This window comes from Elgaria multicarinata, chromosome 11 (genome assembly GCF_023053635.1).
Source record: "Elgaria multicarinata webbii isolate HBS135686 ecotype San Diego chromosome 11, rElgMul1.1.pri, whole genome shotgun sequence".
Classification (NCBI taxonomy): Eukaryota; Metazoa; Chordata; class Lepidosauria; order Squamata; family Anguidae; genus Elgaria; species Elgaria multicarinata.
In genome coordinates this window covers 16,383,700-16,405,932 of record NC_086181.1, presented here as the reverse complement: position 1 = coordinate 16,405,932, position 22,233 = coordinate 16,383,700, and the positions used below count along the sequence as shown (strand labels likewise).

Genomic DNA, 22,233 nt, shown 5'->3' with positions numbered 1-22,233 from the left:
ATTGGACCTAGAAGAAGCAGTGGACCCTTGAGCATCCTCTTTTTGTCATGTGCCATAATGTGAAATTTCCAAAGTTCATTAAACCACCATTTCTTATTCCAGACATACTTGGAAAATCTCTTGATTACAAGCCAAGATATGAAACCAGGATGGTTTATAGATCAAGATTAAACCACAGTTGTCTACACGGGCATAGCACTCATTCTTGGTCTAATAAACCATGGTTTATATTGGATCGAGATCATTGCATCTGAACTGGGCTTTTATGTTTTCAACCAACATTTTCCTGAATCTTCCACAGGTGCCATTGCCAGCACCGAAGTGAAGCTGAAACTTCAGGAGTTCCTTCTCAGCAAGTCAAAAGAGCCGACTGTAGCAGGCGGCTTGAACCATTCCCTCCCTCAGCACGCCAAATGCTGGTAGGTCTTGCCTTTGTCTCTGGGGTTTACATTCAAGCCTGGCTCAGGACTGGGAATCAGTGGAGTTGGAGTTTAGCAGTGGAACGAATGCAGTAATCACAAGAACAAGTGATTTACAGCTCTTCACTCCAGCAGCATACAGCCCCACCAGTCCTTGGGCCTTATTTCATGGGCTTCCCTCAAAGCCTCCCACCTCCATGGCTCTAAAACTCACTTAGCCATCAATGGTTCTTTCTGTAAAAAAGTTATCTCAGACAGAAACTCCGATTATCAGAAATTCTTAGCCAGGGGTGGGGTGGGAGATGGTTCTTGAAAGCTGGGAAAGAACCTGCAATAACATTGCTGGTTCTATTTGGCCCATTGCTATACAATTTATGACGAGGATGTATTGGCGCCTTCCAGCGGGATGATGTTGTGGACAGAAAAGGAAATATACGGTGCCTCACACTTCCTGCTCCTTCGCTTCTGTGCATTGTTTGAAATAGGATATTTGCTTTTGCATAAACACACACACACACACAGAGAAATGCACAAGCGGGGACGTGAAAATTCTATTTTGGTCAATGTAGAGCAAGAGAGAGGGAGAGCTGTAGAATGTTACCTATTGATCAAAATAATCAGCTAGGACTTGGGCTGGAGGTCTCAAGCTTAACCATGCAACTAATCAAAACAAGGAACATCCATTAAAATCTTCTCAGGCAGTAGGTGGCGGAGAATAGAAATCATCCCGAACTTCCCTTTAATCTCCCCTCCTGTCCTCACCAACATAAGATTCATGGTAGTAATGCTGGTGGTGGAGAATCACATTGTTTTCAGCTCCCTGACCCACCCCGAGCGTACAAGCTGTAAAACTGACCCTGTTCCTGCCCTCTTCTCCTAACCCTTGTTTGGCCTCTGATGTCTTCCACCTGCAGTTTCTCCCTCTTGATAACCCACTGAATTCCCTGAACCTTGAATGATTAAGAGTGGTAATCCATTTAGCCAGCTTAGAACAGATCCCAGATGGGCCATTATCCCTACCCCCACCTTCCTTCTTCCCCAGCGTTCATGGAGGATATTCTTATCTAGCACTTGTCACCTCCTGGGTCATGTCCCCCAATCCATTTGACCCACATTCAAGAATAGAGCCCTGCGTTGTCAGTTCGACTTTATCAGAACCTGGAAGACAGGGAAACTCTGCTTTCATCCACGCTTCTGGCCTCTCTCCTTGTTAGTTGTATTTATTACATTTCCGCTCCCTCAAAAGAAACTTCGTTAATTGAGCAGGATAAAATACCATTAGTACATAAAATACATCATACCATAGCAAATTAGAATTACCCTGAACCTTTCTAGTCCCTTTATTAAAAGCCAGTCCAAAGAAGCATTTCTGCAGTATTCTCATTCTTCTTCTTCTTCTTCTTCTTCTTCTTCTTCTTCTTCTTCTTCTTCTTCTTCTTCTTCTTCTTCTTATTATTATTATTATTATTGGAGGAAAGTGTTGGATCCAGATTTAGTCATGCTTGTCTTATTGATTTCAGTAGGTCTACTCTAAGTATGACTTAAGCCTGAATCTAATGCTGTCTCTACTAGCAAGGAGTTCCAAGATCATAGAAGATTCAAAATAGAAGGGGAGTTTTCTTTCATTGGGCCGTATTCTAGGTGTGTGAGAGTATTCAGGTGTCACAACCTTTCATCCTGAATGGAAAAGTGGTAAAATGAGAAGTTAAATAGAGAAAGCAAGTGGGATTATAAGCGAGTGGAAACAATTACATTGCTGATAGTGCATGCAATAATTTTCACAGCTAGGATATGAATGGCTGGAGACATTTGCATTTGTGGCCTTACACCACTGAGAACGGTGCTGCTGTATTTGCCCTTTTCATTCTGTAAAATTTAAAGAAAGACCCATTTATGACAGCTTCAATCCAGGATGAAAACAGGGGTGAAGACAGTACTGGAAGAACCTATTGGATCTACGACCTATATGGCTACATCAGTCTACATCAGGAATGGGGAACCTCCATCCTGCAGGACAAATTTGGCCTGCCAGACAGGCCCATCTGGCCCGAAGCCCTGCCCCTTCGGAGGGGAGGTGGGTGGGAGAGCGACTGAGCTCCCACAGCTCCTGCACTTTGCTCCTCCCTCTCCTTCCCTTCCCTGCAGCTGCTGAAAGCCTACTTCCTTGTAATCTGGTCACGTCCTTTCCCTGTTTCTCTAGGGGGGCTCACCATGCCTCATTGGACCAGAGTTCCCCTCCCCAGACAGGAAGCCCGGGAACACCACCCTCTTGCAAACTACCTTTACTCGGCACTTACGACAGCAGAGACGACTTTCCGCTCCGGAAAACTGGTAAGCTCTTTAGGATCATCGCGAGTTATGCGAAGTCAGATTAATTTGTCTAACTAGCTCAATGCTGTCTGCTCTGACAGGCAGCAACTCTCCAGGGCCTCAGGCAGAGAGAGATCTTTCCCATCACTTGTTACCTGAGCCTTTTTAAATAGAGATGGCAGGGACTTAAACCTGAGACCTTCTGCATGCAAAGAAGGTGCTCTACTGTTGAGCTACACTCCGTTCCTTGGTCTATTAGCCTTGGGCAGCCTTCCCTAACCTGATGCCCCCAGATTTGTTGGACTACAACTCCCAGAATCCACCAGCCAGCATAGCATCTAGAGGGCACTAGATGAGGGAAGGTTGGTCACCATTCCAGGGTCACCCAGTGAGCTCTGGCTGAGCAGGGATTTGAACCAAGGTTAAAATCCAATACTTAAGCCAGCAGACCACATTGTGTTGGTGCCTTTCAAGATCTCCACTCTTTTCTTTTTTGGTGGAAATTAATGAAGTCTGTGCTTATTGCAAGCTGACCTGTTTTAACAGACTGTGGAGCTCCTTGCTTACATACAGAAAAGATATGTTTTGAAGGTGTTAAGATTTATAAAGTGAGGCAGAGGAAAAATGACACACCTGCGTGGTAGAGTCTCTCATGTAATATGATCTAAGTAGAGAAAATAGTAACACATCTGGCTTTGTATATGATGGGCATTATATTTTTGGAGGAATGGATGGGAGCTCCTTAGGTAAGGAGGAGATGCTGGGGTGGGGGTGGGAGGTTGTCTTCCAGATAAGGTGGGAACAAAGAGTGCTGGTTTGCTTTCCTTTTTGGATTTTTTAACATTGTCCAACAAAGTTGGGGAGATGTAGGCCTTGATCGAGTGGCTCCTTTGGGGTCCCAATGCACACATAGCTCCCTATGTCCAAGGGCTGCCAAGTTCTCTTCCATTTGTTGCTGAATGAATGCAGAAAGGGGCATTGCTGTGCAAATGCAGAACGTTCGCCGTTATAGATGTAATTGGGAAACCCCTCCGTGCAAGGAGTTCCTTGTGTATGCTGGAATCCCTGAACGATTTGGGTTTGTGTTGCCAGTCTGCCCTTGTGGATTTACATGGGGTGCATCAGCTCTGCAGAATCTGCATTGCACCTTTCATCCACCAAGCATCCACTGCCCTTGTAGACTGGCTCAGCCACAGGGAAGTCTTCTGCAGTGCTTTCCAGTTTTAAAAAAGCGCCACCCTTCCTGCGAGGGGGGAACATGACTGACCTGTGGGAGAGCAGGCACAGTTTGCTTTCGCCTTGCCTGTTTGCCTCTTTGCCTAGTGCCAGGGTAGGCCGTTCCACCTTGCCAGCAACCTCACCATCTTGGTTTTCCTTCCCCCACGTCCCCTCTCCTTCCAGCCTCGGAACCCAACTTAAAAGTGCGCTCGCGGTTAAAACAGAAGGTTGCGGAGAGACGGAGCAGCCCCCTGCTGCGGAGGAAAGATGGGACCGTCATCAGCACCTTCAAAAAGCGAGCAATTGAAATCACAGGTGAGAGAGGAAGTGAGCCTGTCTTGGAGAAAATCAGCCTTGGCAGGAGACATTTGCACGTGCCAATAGGTGGGCACATGACGGATTAAACGCCCAAACCACTCTCCAGTATTCTCCCTCAAGTGCCCCCTACTTTTCTCTACATTCTCATTATCTCAACAAATGTGGAGATGAGCCCATATGGTTCCTGATTGAATGTCTCGTTTGGTCCTCATTAAGTTCCCTGAGGGCTTCCTCAGAATGTGGAACCTTCCGGACCTGTGCACATCCAGTGCACCTTTTCCTCTTTTTTCAAAAGGCTTAAAGGACACTCTTTCTTTTTTTGCCTGAGGGACACAGTGACATGGGGCGGATCCGCACGTCGGCCCCAGAGCGCATTTATGTGACTCTAGGGCACCCCAGAAACGATAGTCTGTACTTGCCTGTAAAAAGAAACTAGGAAGAGACGGAGACGCCAACGCCGCCCAGCTCTCCCCGGCTGGCTCCTCGACCGGGACGGATCGCTCGGCGGAAGAAGGTTGGGTGGACAGCGGAAGAAACTCTCTACCCCCGCCTTCTTCAAAAAGAGCTCTCCGAGCCGGCCGGGGAGAGCTGGGCGGTGGCGTCGGCGTCGGCGGCGTCTCCGTCTCTTCCTAGTTTCTTTTTACAGGCAAGTACAGACTATCGTTTCTGGGGTGCCCTAGAGTCGCATAAATGCGCTCTGGGGCCGACGTGCGGATCCGCCCCTGGTTCGTAAGATATGACAGCCCACCGTAGGTTAATTAACACTTCGGGCACCACAATGCGTACTGTCCACCGTTATGAATATGTCAGCCCTGCTTGGAGGTTGCCATGGCCTGTTGTAAACAACCCTAGCACAACCCACAGTATGTTTTAGGGTTATGTTAGGGTTGTGTAACACCCCCTTCGGCCGGGTTTGAATGACGACAAGCCATGGCAACCCCCAAGCGGGGCTGGCATATCCATAATGGCAGCTGGCACGTGCTGCAGCTCCTTGTGGGTAAATCAACCCATGGTGGGCTATCATGCTGTGCGAACCGCCCACATAACTCATTCCTTGCTTGAAAAGAGTATTTTGTTCTGTTGGTATGATCCCTGAGCTTTCAGGGATGGCCAGGAAGTCAAGGAGGAAGGATAGAGATGGGTAAGTAAAAAATAAATAAATCTTACATAGGTATAGGTGGGGGGCTGTGTGCTGCAAAGGGACAGGTGAGATAGGGAACTGGAGGTGAGGTCAAAGAGTGGATATGGGAGAACACCTGAAACAGTGGCCATATTCTCCAGAAATCTAAAGGCTTGCTTCTGCTGCAGACCTTCCAAATGTGGTCCCTTTGTGCAAACCGGGAAGTCATTATGTGCAAACTGGGAAGAGGAAGAAAGGAGGTCTGAATGTTACATTTTGATTCAACATTTTGGTTGCTAGGATGGCCACATAACTAGTATGGTTGCTAGGATGGCCACAAAAACAAGTCACATCTATTTAAAGATTTTTAAAATTCATTGTGATAGGAGGAGAAGAGGGAGCTTAGAGCAGGCTAGAAAAGCAAAGGAGTATCTAAATAAAGAATTCAGCCAGGCATTTCCCACCCCCTTCAGATGTGCTGCTGATAAATTTAGATATTAATCCAGACGGTTGTAATCTGCTTGGTGTCCATTTTGTTTGTGTTATGGGGGTGGGGGTGTATAATAATCCAGAAACATCTGCTGCTTCTGAAGGAATTTTTATTCTAGTTGGCAAAAAGGGGTCAGCAGCAGGCTGTCAATCTGCTATTATATAAGCACACGAGCTTTCAATGGTCTGAGGTGCCTTATTAGAAACTAGAGTTTTACATATACCCCTTCTTTATATTTATTTGTAGCCCATGTAGAAAGGTTAGTTCAAAATTACAAACATGGGACACGGGAAGGAAATTCTAAATTCCCTTATGTGAGCCTCGACCAGAAATTTGAGCTTCAGAACAATTTTGCAGGTTCACCAGCTTTTGTGTAGAGAGAGCCATGCCTTGCATGCATACTGGCCTTCTCTGTTCTCCAAACATACTGGAGCAAGGAAGTCTAAATTGTGTAATTGAAACATCACGGGGTTGCTTTCAAAATGTGTACCGGGAAACTCTGGAATTCCTGGGAAGCTCATCGGGGATTTATTTTATGCAGTACACTACAGACCTTGTTGGACTGCAGCTCCCATAATCTCTGACCATTGGCCAGGGTTGATGGGACTTGGAGTCCAATAACATCTGGAGGGCCACAGCTTCCCCACCCTGTCCTGTACACTATTTTGAATCTGATATGGTGAAAGGCAGCATACAAATGCTTTAAATGCAAAATATAAATAAAAATTATAAGTAATGGTGGTCAAACTTCCTGGGAGGATAGCTTGCCCACCACTAGTGATGATCTCTGTGTGTTGCCACAGGGAAGTGCTGGATGAGTGTTTATGCCCCATATAAGTGGTCTGCTATAGAGCAGAGGTGGGCAGAAAGTAGATCTCCAGATGTTTTGGACTTCAACTCCTGAAAGCCTCTGCCAGCATGGCCAGTGGTCAGGAATACTGGGAGCTGAAGTCTAAAATATCTGGAGATCTACTTTCTGCCCTCCTGTTGCTAGAATATGACCTAGAATCCTTTGCAACATGCAGGGGTTCCTTGACAGAAAGGTCAATGTGGACTGAAGTCTGAAGGTTTGAAAAATCAGAGGAATACGTTATGCAGTTCTTTTGTACTTCCGCTTTTTGTGCGTGTGCATGGTCTTTTGGGGTACCATTTAGGGTCTTTAGCATAAGCTGAAGACTTTTGAAAGAGACTGAGATGTGAAAGAAGTGGGTGGGATGGACTGAGGGTCAAAGGAGCAGGAGGACAGAAAGGTCAGATGAAGAGGAAGGGCAAACCAATTATTTGAGTTTCTCGTTGATTTCCAACATCATGCATTTTCAAATGTTTCTCTGCCATCATGAGGACTTGAAGCTTGATTCTGCTTCAAAAGGAAAGGTGAAATTCTCAACAGCCTAAACTGACATGCCAGCATCCTGATTCAACGCTGCGTGTGCACTTGGAAACACAGACTGACAGTGGCAATCTCCTTTCCCCCCTCCCTCTTTGCAGTGTCTTCAATGTGCAACAGTGCCCCCGGGTCTGGCCCTAGCTCCCCGAACAGCTCCAACAGCGCCATCACCGAAAATGGACTTACGGGCTCAGTGCCCAATATCCATACCGAGGTAAGGCTGGTAGAACGATGGTGCTGCAAGTGTGGCTGCCATGCCTCTTCCTCCATCTCCCGCAAATATGTCTTCAGCCCACTTTTTGCTTCTCTGAGCTACAGACTGTTGGATTTGGGCTGGGGAGACCTGAGGTCAAATCTCTGCCCGGACATGAAGCTGACTGGGTGACTATAGGCCTTTTGCTACGAGAACATGAGAAGAGTCATGCTGGATCAGACCAAAGGTCCATCCCATCCTCTTTCTTTCAGACACCCCCTTTCTTTCCCCCTCTCTTTCTCCCTTTCGCTCTCCCTGCTAAAAATCCACACACACACACCCAGCACAGCACTTATACTTACAAAAATGTCTCTCATTTGAATGAATACAAACCTTTTTCTTAAGATGAATTGCCAAACCGGGGGAGATTTTCAGAGGGGGGGTCTCAGCCCATGGGGAAGTGAGGGTTAAATCTTACCTCCTGACCTACCTCCCCCCCCCCCCCACAGTCCCCAAATTAACCTTCCTCTCAGTGCGGTAATTAGGCTTAGGAAAGAAGTTCCCATTCATGCAAATGGGAGCTTTTGGAGGAGGGGCAAGGCTAAGTGCTGCATGGGGATGAGGCCAAGGAGGGGAGATCAGAGGCTAGACCCAAAGGTACCTCAGGGCATATCCAGCATCATGTGCTGAAGGTTCTCTACTCCTGGTTTATCCTCATTCTAGGTTAAATGTGGGCACATGCAGACTGCATGCGACCCTTTGCCAATTTCTGAGCGGCCTGCAGAGCCATGAGGAATCCCTTCTCCTATTCGCCAAAGCCTAGCTGATCAGTCAACAGCTGGGCTGCAGGGAACAGATAGCTGGGTTGTTGTTGTTGTTGTTGTTGTTTTTAAAAAAATCTTGTTCAGGATATGAGTGTGTGTGCAGTTAAAACCTCTCTCCCTGAGCAATTCTGATGAGGATCACTGTGGGGGTGGGAAGAGGCTTCAACTCATTCCCACAGAGATCTTGAAGTGTGTGTGTGTGTGAAGGCCCCACTCACACGATTCTACTCATGGCTAGTTTGTTCATGTGGACATTGTCAGAGTGCCTGGTAACAAACCTTCCTAAGTCCCTCAGACCCTGATAGAGAAAAGTTATTTTCTCTCCGGAAAGCAAAGCAAAGGGGACTGTTGGAATATCCTCATGTGATTTTCACTGAGCACGATCCTCTTTGTGTGGAAGAAGAGTTTGGGTATTTCCCTCTCTTCTTTTTATGCACAGTGCAATTCTTCCCATCTTGACATCTGCAGGGCTGAGCTGCAAACCAGAAGGGCATGTAATTACCTCCCATATGGCAGGTCTACCGTCCCTTCCCCCCAGTCACATAGCTTCAGCAGATGTCTTAAGGATGCTTCCCATTGTTGGACGGGGAAGTGCCATCTGCTGGCCAGTGCTGTCTTAGGATGGCCCAAAAAATAATGTGTCTTCAGTTCCTATTAGTTCTAAGCTTCTTTCCTCTGCCCGAGATATATTGATGACATCTTCATCATCTGGATCCATGAGGACACTATTGAAAAATTCCATCACGACTTCAATTACTTCCATGGTCCCCCGCATTATCTTGTGCCTGGAACAGTCCACAGAGCAGTTTTACTTTCTGGACCTCACAATACTACTGTGAATTAACATATAAATTCCAGAAACTCGCTCACCATTTGGCATCTATACACGTTTCCAGTTACCACCTAGAGCACACCGCAGATCTCTACTGACAATCCTTACGATGCAACTGCGATTGCCCTGGCCCTTTGGAAAGAGATTCATGCGTGAAGAGCAGGCATTTTAAAACTTGATATGCCAGCCCAGCCAGGAGAAGAAACAAATTGACAAGTCTAGATTGAACATAAGAAGAGCCCTGCTGGATCAGACCAAGGGTCCATCTAGTCCAGCACTCTGTTCACACAGTGGCCAACCAGCCATCGGCCAGGGATGAACAAGCAGGACATGGTGCAACAGCACCCTCCCGCGCATGTTCCCCAGCAGCTGGTGCACACAGGTTTATTGGTATCCATAAGTTATCTGCTACGCAAGACTGGCTCAGTAGGTAAATTGACATAACTCCTCTTGCTGTCACCTCCAGTTCCCAGTTAAAATCTCTCCAGCGTATCCTCAATAATCTATAATCCATCCAAGAAAGCAATGTTCTTCTTTCGTGGTTCTGAGTGATAATGCCTTTGGTTAGTCTGAAATGGCTATTCACCAGCAACAATGGGCTACCAAAGAAAGATACTAATCTAGGAACCAAACCCTGCAAAAAATCTGTTTCCAACTCTCTCTTTCCATATCCTATTGGTGAACATGATTACAGGGTTAAATAACATATCAGGAAGGGAGTAAAGACCATACAGTCAGTCAACTTCCCATCTAATTGTCACAGTTCAGCATCTCATCTGAAGCACAGCTGTAGCACCAGCTCCTTCCTCTCTTCCCTTTGCATCCTGGCACTCAGCGCCTTTGTAAATCGCCCCTTTTTCCTCTCTCCGGGGTCAGGCGGGTGGTGAGTAAGGGTAGGGGGCACCGCTGTGCAGCGGTTGTCATCTCCCCTCTGGAGTCTTTCCACTGCCTAGAAGGAACCAGTCCCTCCCCTTTCACTTTTTGCTTCCCCAAAACCCGGCACTCCCTCCTTGGTGTTGGGTAATCCCAACACCACCCCGGGAGAGGGAAAGCGTGGGATTTGAGAGGGAGGCAGTGCCATTAAGACAGCGCCCCCGGACAAAGTGCCATTGAAAACAATGTGAACAGTTAGTTGTTCCCCGTCGAATAGGGTGACCCTATGGAAAGGAGAACAGGGCTCCTGTATCTTTAACAGTTGTATAGAAAAGGGAATTTCAGCAGGTGACATTTGTAGGCATGCAGCACCTGGTGAAATTCCCTCTTCATCACAACAGTTTAAACTGCAGGAGTCCTGCCCTCTTATCCAGATACAAAAGAGGGCAGGGCTCCTGCAGCTATAACTAAGATACAGGAGCCCTGTCCTCCTTTCGTATGGTCTCACTACCATAGATTTCAATGGGAACTGTGCAACTAACACAGTCTGAATCCAACCCATTAGGATTATGTTGAACTGCTGTAGACGGGACCTTGACAATGCCTTCTACCTGCCTTTTGTTTTCTTTATCTTGTGCTAGAGTGCCACTGTGTGTCCTTGAGAGAACATCTGCATCTTTTTTCACTTTGCCAGATCTATAAACAGTATCACTGTTTGCGTAAGGACAAAGCCTTCTGCCCTTTTACTTAGTTCGGATCGGCAGTTTACAGTGGAAAATAACAAATGGTGATGGATGAGACGTTAAAAATGGCAACATTCAGAAAACAATATTGGTGCATCTGAATCTCCCAGAACATTCTCTGGCCGACCTTAAAACTGCCCTGTTTAAACGTTCAAAGTTGAACTGAGTTATTTATGTTTATTTATTTGTTGCATTGATATCCCGCCTTCACAACAACAACCCTGTGAGGTAGGTTGGGCTGAGAGTCTGTGACTGGCCCAAAGTCACCCAGTGGGTTTCCATGGCCGAGTGGGGACTAGAACCCGGATCTCCCGACTCCCAGTCCAACACTTTTAGTACTCAGTTGAGCTTGGGAGTGGTTTCCCCAGTACAGGAAGTAATTATCCATCTTGTAGTGCTTATATCAGCGTTCCCCAATCTGGTGCTTACCATTGGGCATTCTGGCTGGGGATTATGGGAGTTGTAGTCCACCACATCAGGAGGACAGCAGGTTGGAGAAGGCTGCCTTATATTATCTTCACAACTATGTACACAGAACATATCTTTTGTTTAGGGGAGGGGGGCTGTGGGAGAAGGTATATCTACTTTGACTTCTGAGCTCATTGCTGTTCTGCATAGGATTGGGATATACCTGCTGGTCCTTTAGTGGAATCAAACTTTGGACGCTTCCAGGCAAAGCTTTTACTGCACCATCACCTTGCCTGATTCACAGAATTTTACAGGGTGGATGGCGTTAAGGAGCAAAAGATGGAATAGCTCTACCGTGCTTTCTGATTATACCCGTTAAGAGCCCTCCGTCTGGTAGCACCCTTGGTCTCCGAAACACACAGTGTAAAGATCTGTTAGTATTTAAGGTGCCAAAGGTATCTTTGTTGTTGTTTTCAATGCAGCAGAATAGAATGGCTACCTTTTGGAACCATATGGTGGTATATATATATATATTTCAAAAATAAGTGAGCAATCCTTCTTGTACATGTCCCAGCTATTCTCGCCTTGTTAGTGGAATCAAACATGGGTAGTGGGATTAAACTAAGGGAATTGGGAGAACATATTTTCTCCCTTACCTTGTAGCAGCGGCAGCCACAGCAGCAGCTGCTCCTCCTCCTCCTCCTCCTCCTCCTGTCTTCTCTTTTTGTATTTCCCACCCACTCAATTCCCTGTCTCCCTGCTTCCCCCTAGCCTTAATCCTTCTTTCCTTTTATATAGCAGATGCTGCCCCAACATCGAGCTGTCACCATGGATGGGTCAGCTAGCCAGCTCAGCCTCTACACCTCCCCATCTCTGCCCAACATCTCCTTAGGACTTCAGGCTACTGTCACGGTGACAAATTCACACCTCAACGTGAGTACATGCTACCCACAAAACCTAAGAATGGGTGCGCTGGCTCAGTCTGTCTAGGCCAGAGGTGGGGAACCTCAGGATCAGAGGCCAAATCCAGCCTTTGTGTGGCCCAGTACAGACCTCCATCATTCTCCAGATAGCCTGACCCCCTTGCCTGGCCATGCCACTTTTCCTCCAACCATTGATCTTTTGGTGGTTTCCTGGCTTTTGTGCAGTTTTCTTCACATTCTAAATTCCTCTCCCAATGATTAGTTACCGGAAGTAAGAGCTTTATGGTACAAGATGCTGGCATTTTTGGGGTATTTTGTCCCATTCCCCTTGGCCTAGCTTTCTTTTGCCTTCGGTGGCCCCCGAGAGCTTCTCTGAAATGGAATTTGGCCCTCAGGCTGGAAAAGGTTCTGCACCCGTGCTCTAGGGAATACAAAGTGCTGGTATTGACATTCAAAGCCCTAAACGGTTTGGGGCCAGGTTATTTGAAGGAACGCCTCCTCCCATATGTACCTACCCGGACCTTAAGATCATCTACAGGGGCCGTTCTCCGTGAGCCCCTGCCAAGGGAAGTGAGGCAGGTGGCTACTAGGAGGAGGGCTTTCTCCGCTGTGGCACCCCGGCTGTGGAATGAGCCGGGGTCCGCCTGGCGCCTACACTGTACTCTTTTCGTCGCCAGCTGAAGACCTTTTTATTCTCTCAGTATTTTAACACTTAATTTTAACTTAAATTTAAATTTTACTGTTTTAACTCTGTATTTTAATCTTACATCAATTTTGCTGCGTGGTTTTATCCTGGTTGTGCTTTTTAAACTGTATTTTGTATTTGTGTTTTTAACCTGTTGGTTGTTTTATTATGGTTTTAATTTTTGTGAACCGCCCAGACAGCTTCGGCTATTGGGCGGTATAGAAATGTAGTAAATAAATAAATAAATAAATAAATCAAATAAATAAAGACACAACAGTGTGTCCATTCCTGTAAGCAACAATGCAGATTACTTACAGAGGCAATGACAGAGCTTGGAGCTAAAACACACACGTACGTGTGGACACACGCATTCACACAAGTTAATATTGCTGGGCTTTGAAATTTATTTATTTTATTTATTTAAGGATTTTTAAATATTTTTAAATAAATTTAAAATTTCAATTTTAAATATTGAAAGCAATACTTTATTATGTTTCTGAATGTGGAGTTTCCATATCTGCTTGGCGTAGCTAGCAAACAGAGGGAGATGTTATCTTCTGTGTATTTATCCAGTCTGTTTAAAAGCCTGTTTATGCTAAAGGCCATTGCCTAACAACATGAGTTTTATTTATTTATTTATTTATTTATTACATTTCTATACCGCCCAATAGCCGGAGCTCTCTGGGCGGTTCACAAAAATTAAAACCATTCAAAGTATAAAACAACAGTATAAAACCATAATATAAAATACAATATAAAAGCTCAGCCAGATAAAAACAGCAACAATGCAAAATTACAAATTTAAAACCATGTTATTTAAAATTTATAGACTGTTAAAATGCTGGGAGAATAAAAAGGTCTTCACCTGGCGTCTAAAAGCATATAATGTAGGTGCCAAGCGAACCTCCTTAGGGAGCTCATTCCACAGCCGGGGTGCTACAGCAGAGAAGGCCCTCCTCCTGGTAGCCACCTGCCTCCCTTCCTTTGGCAGGGGCTCACGGAGAAGGACCCCTGAAGATGACCTTAGGGTCCGGGCAGGTACATATGGGAGGAGGCGTTCCTTCAGATAGCCTGGCTCCAAGCCGTTTAGGGCTTTAAATGTTAATACCAGCACTTTGAATCGGGCCCGGACCTGGACTGGCAGCCAATGAAGCTGGAGTTCCATACTGGGCCTGTTCAGACAACACACTAAGCCATGATTAGGCTGATAACCCTTTTGCAGTAAATGGTGAGTGAGCATGTTTAAACTGTGGTTATGTAGCCACCAGGGTTAGAAATGATTTGCACAACACGCTAAGTCATGATTCCCTTGACACGCTAAGCCATAATGTTTAGCTCAAAATGCTTTTAACCACCATGGCTTAGTGTGTTGTCTGAACAGGATCACTGAGTTTTTATTTCTGTCTGCTTGATTTAAATCTGCTGCCCATCAGTTTCACTGTATTTTAAGAATCATGAATGTGCTCTTCCTTACTCTTGCTACACAACTCAATTAAGACATTAAAGCTTCTGGCCAGCCCTTGCTTCTATCCTACCCCAGTTTCTTCCCTCGCTCCTATTGCAGAGCCCCCCCTCCCCCTGGTTTGAGATAAAGAGGGAAATGATGACCATTTTAAATGATGACCATTTTAAAATGATGAGCATTTTAAATCTCCCCCCACTCCACTTTTGCTTCCTTCTGCTTTTTGAAAAGCTCCAGTCTCAGGGTCTTGTTTTCCTCCCAACCAACTGGTGCCCAGCTGTGACCTATTTATTGCCTCCCTCTGGTGACAAGCCCCAAACTTGGCTCCAGTTGGGCATGTGGTGCTCGTGCCCAGTCTACAACTTGGCTATTTTCAGCATCAGGAGTTGGAAATAGCTGAGTGGCAGACTTGGTGTTCAGTTGGTCTCTGCTGCGATTTGTTTTCCTCCCCAAAGAGCAGCAAAGAGTAGACACCCAAGCCCCGCTGAAGGCAGCAAGAGCCTCCTGACTTCTATTAATTGATCCAGCCCTGAACTCGAATCCAGTTTCATGGCTGGCTGTTGGGCTGTGCTGGGTTACTTGCACTCCAAAACCCAGCTGTCTCTACTGTTTTGTATGTTGCTGCTTCTTTTTTTAAAAAGAGAAAAGGTTTTTGTTTTAATTCCATTGGTTGCTGCTCTTTGAGCACTGTGCAAAATATTGAGGGACGACTCCTTCGCCTGTGTGATTTGGAATGGTCCTTTTTAAATCAGATTAATTTGGAGCACCTTCTCCTTTGTGATTTGGAACAGGGCTTTTCAAATCAGATTAACCTGGAGGAAATTTGGATGCTGTAATTAATGTAGTTAATTTAAAATTGGCACCATTTCAGATCAGCGAGGCTTCTGGGCTCTCTTTTGCTCTCATTGTTGCTGTTATCCCGTAATTTATGTAATGGCACTTTACAACAGGGAAGTTGAACCTCCCTCGGGGGTTCCATGTCGGTGGTGGGCGGGGCCAAAGGAAAAATGGGTAGGGCCAAAGAAACTGAAATGCCGGCCTGTTTTAGCTTCAAGCTTGTACTGCCAGTAACTCAGCCTTAGGGGAGATATCTCAACCTCTTAGAATTGGCGGTGGGAAGGGGGCGGAACTGCACAAAAGCCAGGAAAACGTCACACGATTGGTGGTTGGGGAGGCTGGGGCTAGGGGGAAGCGGGTGTGGCCATCTGGGGAACTCCGGAGAGCTGGATTTGGGGGGTCTGCACCCCTACTTTACAAATGACAGGGTTTCATAGGTCCCTATCCCAAAGGCCTTAACCATCTAAAGAAGACACAATGGAAACAATAAAAGAAGGGTAAGGAAATGGAGGTAAAGTTAAATAGGGAAAGGATAGACAGTGACGTCAGGTACTTTGGCTTAGGCCCTTTCTGCACCTAAGGATTATCCCAGGAAAATGGAGGGATCGTCCCACCTGCTCCCAGGGTCCCCTGTGTGTCATTTGGATGCACAGGGATGATCCCGAGGGAAAAGGCAGGTGTAGAAATGGCCTTAGTTGCAGTAGATGGATATTGGGACCAGGGGATTTGATTTATTTATTTATTTATTTATTTATTGCATTTTTATACCGCCCAATAGCCGAAGCTCTCTGGGCGGTTCACAAAAATTAAAACCATCATAAAACAACTAACAGGTTAACAGGTTAAAAGCACAAATACAAAATACAATATAAAAAGCACAACCAGGATAAAACCACGCAGCAAAATTGATATAAGGTTAAAATACAGAGTTAAAACAGTATAATTTAAATTTAAGTTAAAATTAAGTGTTAAAATACTGAGTGAATAAAAAGGTCTTCAGCTGGCGACGAAAGGAGTACAGTGTAGGCGCCAGGCGGACCTCTCTGGGGAGCTCATTCCACAACCGGGGTGCCACAGCGGAGAAAGCCCTCCTCCTAGTAGCCACCTGCCTCACTTCCTTTGGCAGGGGCTCACGGAGAAGGGCCCCTGTAGATGATCTTAAGGTCCGGGTAGGTACATATGGGAGGAGGCGTTCCTTCAAATAACCTGGCCCCAAACCATTTAGGGCTTTAAATGTCAATACCAGCACTTTGAATCGGGCCCGGACCTGGACTGGCAGCCAGTGAAGTTGTAAAAGGACTGGCGTAATGTGATCTCGCCAGCCAGTCCCTGTTAGTAAACGGGCTGCCCTGGATTGTCCCAAAGGCTTTCCAAAGCCACCTTCAGGAGTGTAAGAGTACCTGGAGGGTTCCCTGCCCCCACCGGGAGCCCTTCCCAACATCACATTTCCCCAAACATACTGAAGGCGAGAAGGAAGATTTTGAGGCCTGGATACTGCTTTGACCACTCATGGCAGCATCTAGGGACTCAACCTGAGATCCAGTGATACCTGCAAGCCTTCACCATTGCATCCCCCTCACTCTCAATTAGTTTGGGGAAGGGGAGCTTCAGGGAGGAGTTAGGAATGGGGATGTAGGCCAAAACTGTCCAACTTAGGATCGGCCCAGACTTGAGAGGACGATCACGTCTAATCCTTAATTGATATATGGGGTAGAAACCAAGAAATCCAGAATATGTGGGCTTAATGAGAGACTTAAGTGTTAAACGACACTGTCTGCCTTCTTAAAAGGAAAACTGCTCTGGATGAAACAGAAATTAGGTTAGTATTAAGATTTGGAAAATCCGGCTCACCAGGACAGTGATGTTGGCTGCTGGGGTGGTGTGTGTGGGTGTGTGGGTGTGTGTGTGTTGGGAGGTGAGTATAGGAATTTGGGGGCAGCTTGGCAACTGCAAACATTCTTGTCTCTCCCCTTTAGGCCTCTCCGAACCTTTCCACGCAGCAGGAAGCTGAGCGCCAGGCCCTCCAGTCCTTGCGCCAGGGGGGTGCCTTGACGAGCAAATTCTTGAGCATGTCATCTATCCCCAGCTGCCTTCTGGGGGTGGCGCTCGAAGGCGAGACCAACAACCATGGGCACGCGTCCTTGCTTCAGCACGTCCTGCTTTTGGAACAGGCACGACAGCAGAACACGCTAATTGCAGGTGAGTGGGAGCCTGGGGATCAACATGGGCGAGATATGGGTCAGCATCTACTATTCAGCCACTGTTGCCAGCAGCAGCTGACAACAATTGGGAGGCTGGGGCATCGCTGTGCAGGAGCAGGGCTGGAAAATGTCCAGCAGCATCCAATGAAATAAGTGACTTCATTTGCCTGTGTCCTGTCTTGAGCAGCACCCATGCACCCTTGCCCAGCTGCCTCCTGCTGCCCAAAGACACCCTGTTGGTACGGCCCCTTTTACCCTCGGTTGCTGCTCAGCAGCAGCCACTGACTATTATGACTATTAACATTTCTCCTTCACAAGCCGCCACCGGGTCAGTGGCAGCTGTAGGAGCTCTTCCAGCGAAACCTCTCTTAATTTCTTTTCAACATTACTTCCCCCCCCCCCCATCCCCTGCCAAAGGGGAATGGTAGCCATCCGGCTTCCAGGTTTGTTGGGAGGAATACGGACAATGATGTTGATAAAGCAGCTTGTGCATTCAAACCGCTGCCGAAATCATCTGCATCAATAGAAAAGCAACCAGGAGGACTAGCAACTTGGCGTGTGGCTTTTAATTTCTAAGTGAACCACGGTGCCGCACCCTAGAAGCGGTTTAGAAAGTAACCTCTGGTCCTTTTGCTGCAGTTCCTCTGCACGGCCAATCCCCTCTGGTGACAGGGGAGCGCGTCCCCTCCAACCTGCGGACGGTAAGCAAGCTGCCTCGGCACCGCCCGCTGAGCCGCACGCAGTCGTCGCCGCTGCCTCAGAGCCCTCAAGCGCTGCAACATTTGGTTGTGCAGCAACAGCATCAGCACTTCCTGGAGAAACAGAAGCAGCAGCAGCAGATCCAACTGGGAAAGGTGGGTAGCTAAGGAGCTGGGCTCATTTGGCAAAGGCCAGGGCACGTTTTGTGCGATACCTGTGGGCCCGAATATATCATTTATATCCCACCATTATCCTCCAACAACCCTGTGAGGTAGGTTAGGCTGAGAGTCAGTGACTGGCCCAAAATCACTCCGTGAGCTTCTATGGCCTGTGTGGGGACTAGAACCCAGATAGAATAGAATAGATTAGAATATTTATTTCTTACCCACCTCTCCCTCTGGATAGAGGCGGGGAACAACATTAAATACAAAATCACCTGAAAATGCCCAAAACTGATTAAAAAACATATAAAACGGATACAATATTAAAATGACAATTGGACATGTTAAAAAACATAGAATCATAGAATAGCAGAGTTGGAAGGGGCCTACAAGGCCATCGCGTCCAACCCCCTGCTCAATGCAGGAATCCACCCTAAAGCATCCCTGACAGGTGGTTGTCCAGCTGCCTCTTGAAGGCCTCTAGTGTGGGACAGCCCACAACCTCCCTAGGTAACTGATTCCATTGTCGCACTGCTCTAACAGTCAGGAAGTTTTTCCTGATGTCCAGCTGGAATCTGGCTTCCTTTAACTTGAGTCCATTATTCTGGGTCGGCCTGCTGGAAGAGATCTCCCGAGTCCAACGCTCTAACCACTACACCACAGTGTCTCTGTACTTAAGCAGCTGTCAGGTGGTAGGCCAGTCTAGGACAGTGTGTCGGAGTGAGGGGCCATGTCCTTCCTTTCCTCCTCCTCGCCACCCCCAGCATGTTCTAAGCTGGGGAGGCTGAAGCCTCTCAACCAGCACCTGTCTGTCCTAGGACAGGGGAATGGAGCGGCACGTGTATTTCCGTCCGTTTCCTTTCTTTCCTGCAGCTCGTTGAAAGGAGTGTGTTTGGGGCTCGGAAGACTCTTTTCAGTCACGAAATAAGTGCAGCTGAGTGCTAATTCTCCGTTGACCTGATTTGCGCCATTTGGGCTGCCCGTTGCTCACCACTGCCATCAGAAGGGTTAGCTAGCCAAAGTACGACCCTTTTCCCTCCTTTTAATTGTTTCCCCCCCCCCCCCGCTCTTTTGTAGATCATCACCAAGACCGGCGAGCTGCCACGGCCCCCCACCACCCACCCGGAAGAGACAGAAGAGGAGCTGACTGAGCAGCAGGAGTCCTTGGGCTTAGGCCTGGGCCAGGGGCCCTTTGTGGTGGATGGGTCAACAGAGAGCGAGGGAACACAGGATGACCTGGAGGAGGAGGAAGAGGAGGAGGAGGAGGAGAAGGAGGTGGAAGAGGAGGAGGAGGTGGACGAAGAGCAGGGCTGTCTCCGAGTGAAGGACGAGGCTGGGGAGAGCAGGCTGGAAGAAGAGCAGGAGGTGGAGGAGCTGGGAGTGACTTACAGGCAGGTGAGGCCTGCATTAAAATCGGTTGTCCGCTATGACTGAGGAGTCTCCATTCTTTTGAGGGGAAGAGGCATCCAAAGGAAGGGGCTGTTTGAAACTACATCCCGTAATGCAGGGGTGGGGAACTGTTTTTCTGTCAAGGAATGCATTCCCTTGTAGGTAATCCCCTGTAGGGGTCAAAGCCCACAGTAGGTAGGGCCAGAGCTAAAAGTGGGTGGGCCACCCTCTTTCTTCTTCTGCCACCCCTTCTTTCTCTCTCCCCACACTCCTCTTCTTTCCCCACTGCAGGATTGCCTGGAGAGAGGCAGGGTTGCTCTTACCAGAGGTCTCAAGGAATTACATGCAGAAGAGGGCTTTGGAAATTAGGCTGAGGGCTGCATGAAATTGGATTGAGGGCTGCAGGGGGCATCCACCCCTGCACACAAAGAGGGGCTTGGCCCCTCCTTGTGTGCAGGGGTGGATGCAATGGGGGAGGTGTGTATTCCCGACTGTAGACCTCCTTGTGCAGGAGTGTTGCCAGGTGTGTGAGAATCCTCACATGCATATGAGGATTGAGGGCTTCCATCTGAGTTACGAGATCTCGTGCCCTTTGGTATGCAAGTTTGGGAGGATTCAATAGGGTGACCCTAAGGAAAGGAGGACAGGGCTCCTGGATCTTTATAGAAAAGGGAATTTCAGCAGGTGACATTTGTATGCATGCAGCACCCGATAAAATTTCCTCTTCGTCGCAACAGCTAAAGCTGCAGGTGCCCTGCCCTCTTTTAAATCTGGTCACTCTAGTATAGCTCCTGCAGCTTTAACTGTTGTGATGAAGAGGGAATTTCACCAGGTGCTGCATGCATACAAATGACACCTGCTGAAATTCCCTTTTCTATTCAACTGTTAAAAATACAGGAGCCCCATCCTCCTTTCCATAGGGTCACCCTAGCTTCAAGCTTGCTCCGCACACCGCTAGCTTAGCCATCACAAGAGCAGTTCTAGGTGTAGCAAGTAGAACTCCAGTCACGTTGTTCTCAAGGAGCAGTTCTTATAGCAGTAGGGACTAGGGGATGATGGGGCTTTCTTTTGTGTCTTTTCATTTCCCGGTTTGTCTTGGTGGCTTGTGTGCTGCTTCTCTCTTCAGGCAATGCCATTGGGGGAAATGGTCTGCAAAACAAAAGGTGGGAACCCCACACCTCTAGGAACAAGGTTAGATGTGAGGGTGACGGATCTATATGTGGGGTTACTGCTGGCTGAGGTGAGAAGGGGAAACCGCTAAGAGGCGTGGCAGCCTTGCTACTCCCTGGCACTTCCCTGTGGCAAAGTGATGCTGTGAGAGAAATTGGAAGAGTGCAAGAGGAGGCTTGGCTGGCTGGGGAATGCTGGGAGTTGTAGTTTAATGCATCTGTAAGGCACCAGCTTGGGAAAGGCCGTGCTGTGTTAATGAGCAGCAGCAGCAGTAGAAGAATGGGGAAATGGATGCTTGCAAGTTGCAACTAGAAGCTAGGTGGGAGGTTCACCAAAGAAAGATAGTAATGGTGTTGGGGAAGTACATGAGACACAGATATATCTTTTTGTCACTGACCTTAGGGGAGAGAAGTAGAGAGTAAACTGGGCCTCTCTGTGGAGCCGGCAAAGTGAGCCACCTAGGATCCCTCCGCCTAGAAGCACCCATAGTAATGGTCACTAGCTTAGCTGGCTTTAAAAGGGGTTTAGACAGATACATGATCTCTCAGTGGCTACTAGTCGTGATGGCTCTATGCATCCTCCATGTTCAGAGGCACTTTACCACTGACTACCTGCTTCCGTGAAGCAATGATAGGAGAGGGCTCTTTCCTTCATGTCCAACTTCTGGGCTCACTGTGAGAAAGACAATGCTGTCCTAGATGGACCATTCGTCTGATCTGGCAGGGCTCTTCTTATGTGGTGTGGTAGGTAGTGTGGTAGGTAGTGAGTCTTGCCTTTTGAGCAGGGGCTGGAATACATCATCTTCTTTTCTAATCCTTCCAACTCTTATTATTTTGTCTGGGTTGGGGAGTAGAGTTAGGTAAGAGACAGTAATACGGCCCTGTAGGGGCAGACAAAGTGAGGCTCCCAGGTATCAGGGAAGTGCATTGTTGAGAACAAGAGCTGGAGAAGGAGACAGAAGGGAGCATCTTTTGTTTCTCATTCATCCGAGAGAGAGTAGTGGAGTCTCCCAAAGGGAGCATGACTCATCTTCCACCCCACAAAGCCACCCTCTTCGTCTTCTCTTGCCCTGGCTTTATGGGCATCCTTTCCATTTCTCTACATCATCCTGGACTATGAGTCATCTGTCTATCTTTTGTTCCTTTCGTGCACCTAAATATTTCACCAGCTCCATCCTGGAATGTGTGTTTGGCAGAGAGATGAAAGTCTCCCATCTCCAGAAAGGAAGGGGGAAAAGGGGAGACTTGACAAAGAAATCAGAAAAGGGCAGTGGGGAGGCTGAAAAGAAAGAATGCCAAAGACATTTTTCGTCTCTGCTGCTTTTAATTAATTGTATTGGTTCTGTTTTTATTAACATGAGTTGTACATTTTATCTTTGCTCTGAGTGTATGTTGCCCTGAGAGCTTTTAGCTGTTGGGTGACTAAGACACGTTAGAAATAAAGACAGAAATACATGTTTGAAGTTAAATGGGGGCTGTTGCTAAAATGGATCTGGGGAAATTTTGATTGCTTATGGCAGGGATGAGCAGAAAGTAGATCTGCAGATATTTTGGACTTCTACTCCCAGCATT

At 47.2% G+C, this 22,233-nt stretch overlaps 1 protein-coding gene across 1 annotated transcript in view; it reads left to right on the top strand.

The window, feature by feature from the left end:
* HDAC5 (histone deacetylase 5) overlaps positions 1 to 22,233 on the top strand; it is an 84,750-nt gene that overhangs the window by 39,893 nt on the left and 22,624 nt on the right. Inside the window, 8 exon segments of the mRNA XM_063138681.1 lie at positions 302 to 419; positions 2,620 to 2,750; positions 4,131 to 4,262; positions 7,364 to 7,476; positions 11,937 to 12,068; positions 17,019 to 17,241; positions 17,883 to 18,097; positions 19,181 to 19,498. Of these exon segments, the coding sequence (XP_062994751.1) occupies positions 302 to 419; positions 2,620 to 2,750; positions 4,131 to 4,262; positions 7,364 to 7,476; positions 11,937 to 12,068; positions 17,019 to 17,241; positions 17,883 to 18,097; positions 19,181 to 19,498 (1,382 nt within the window).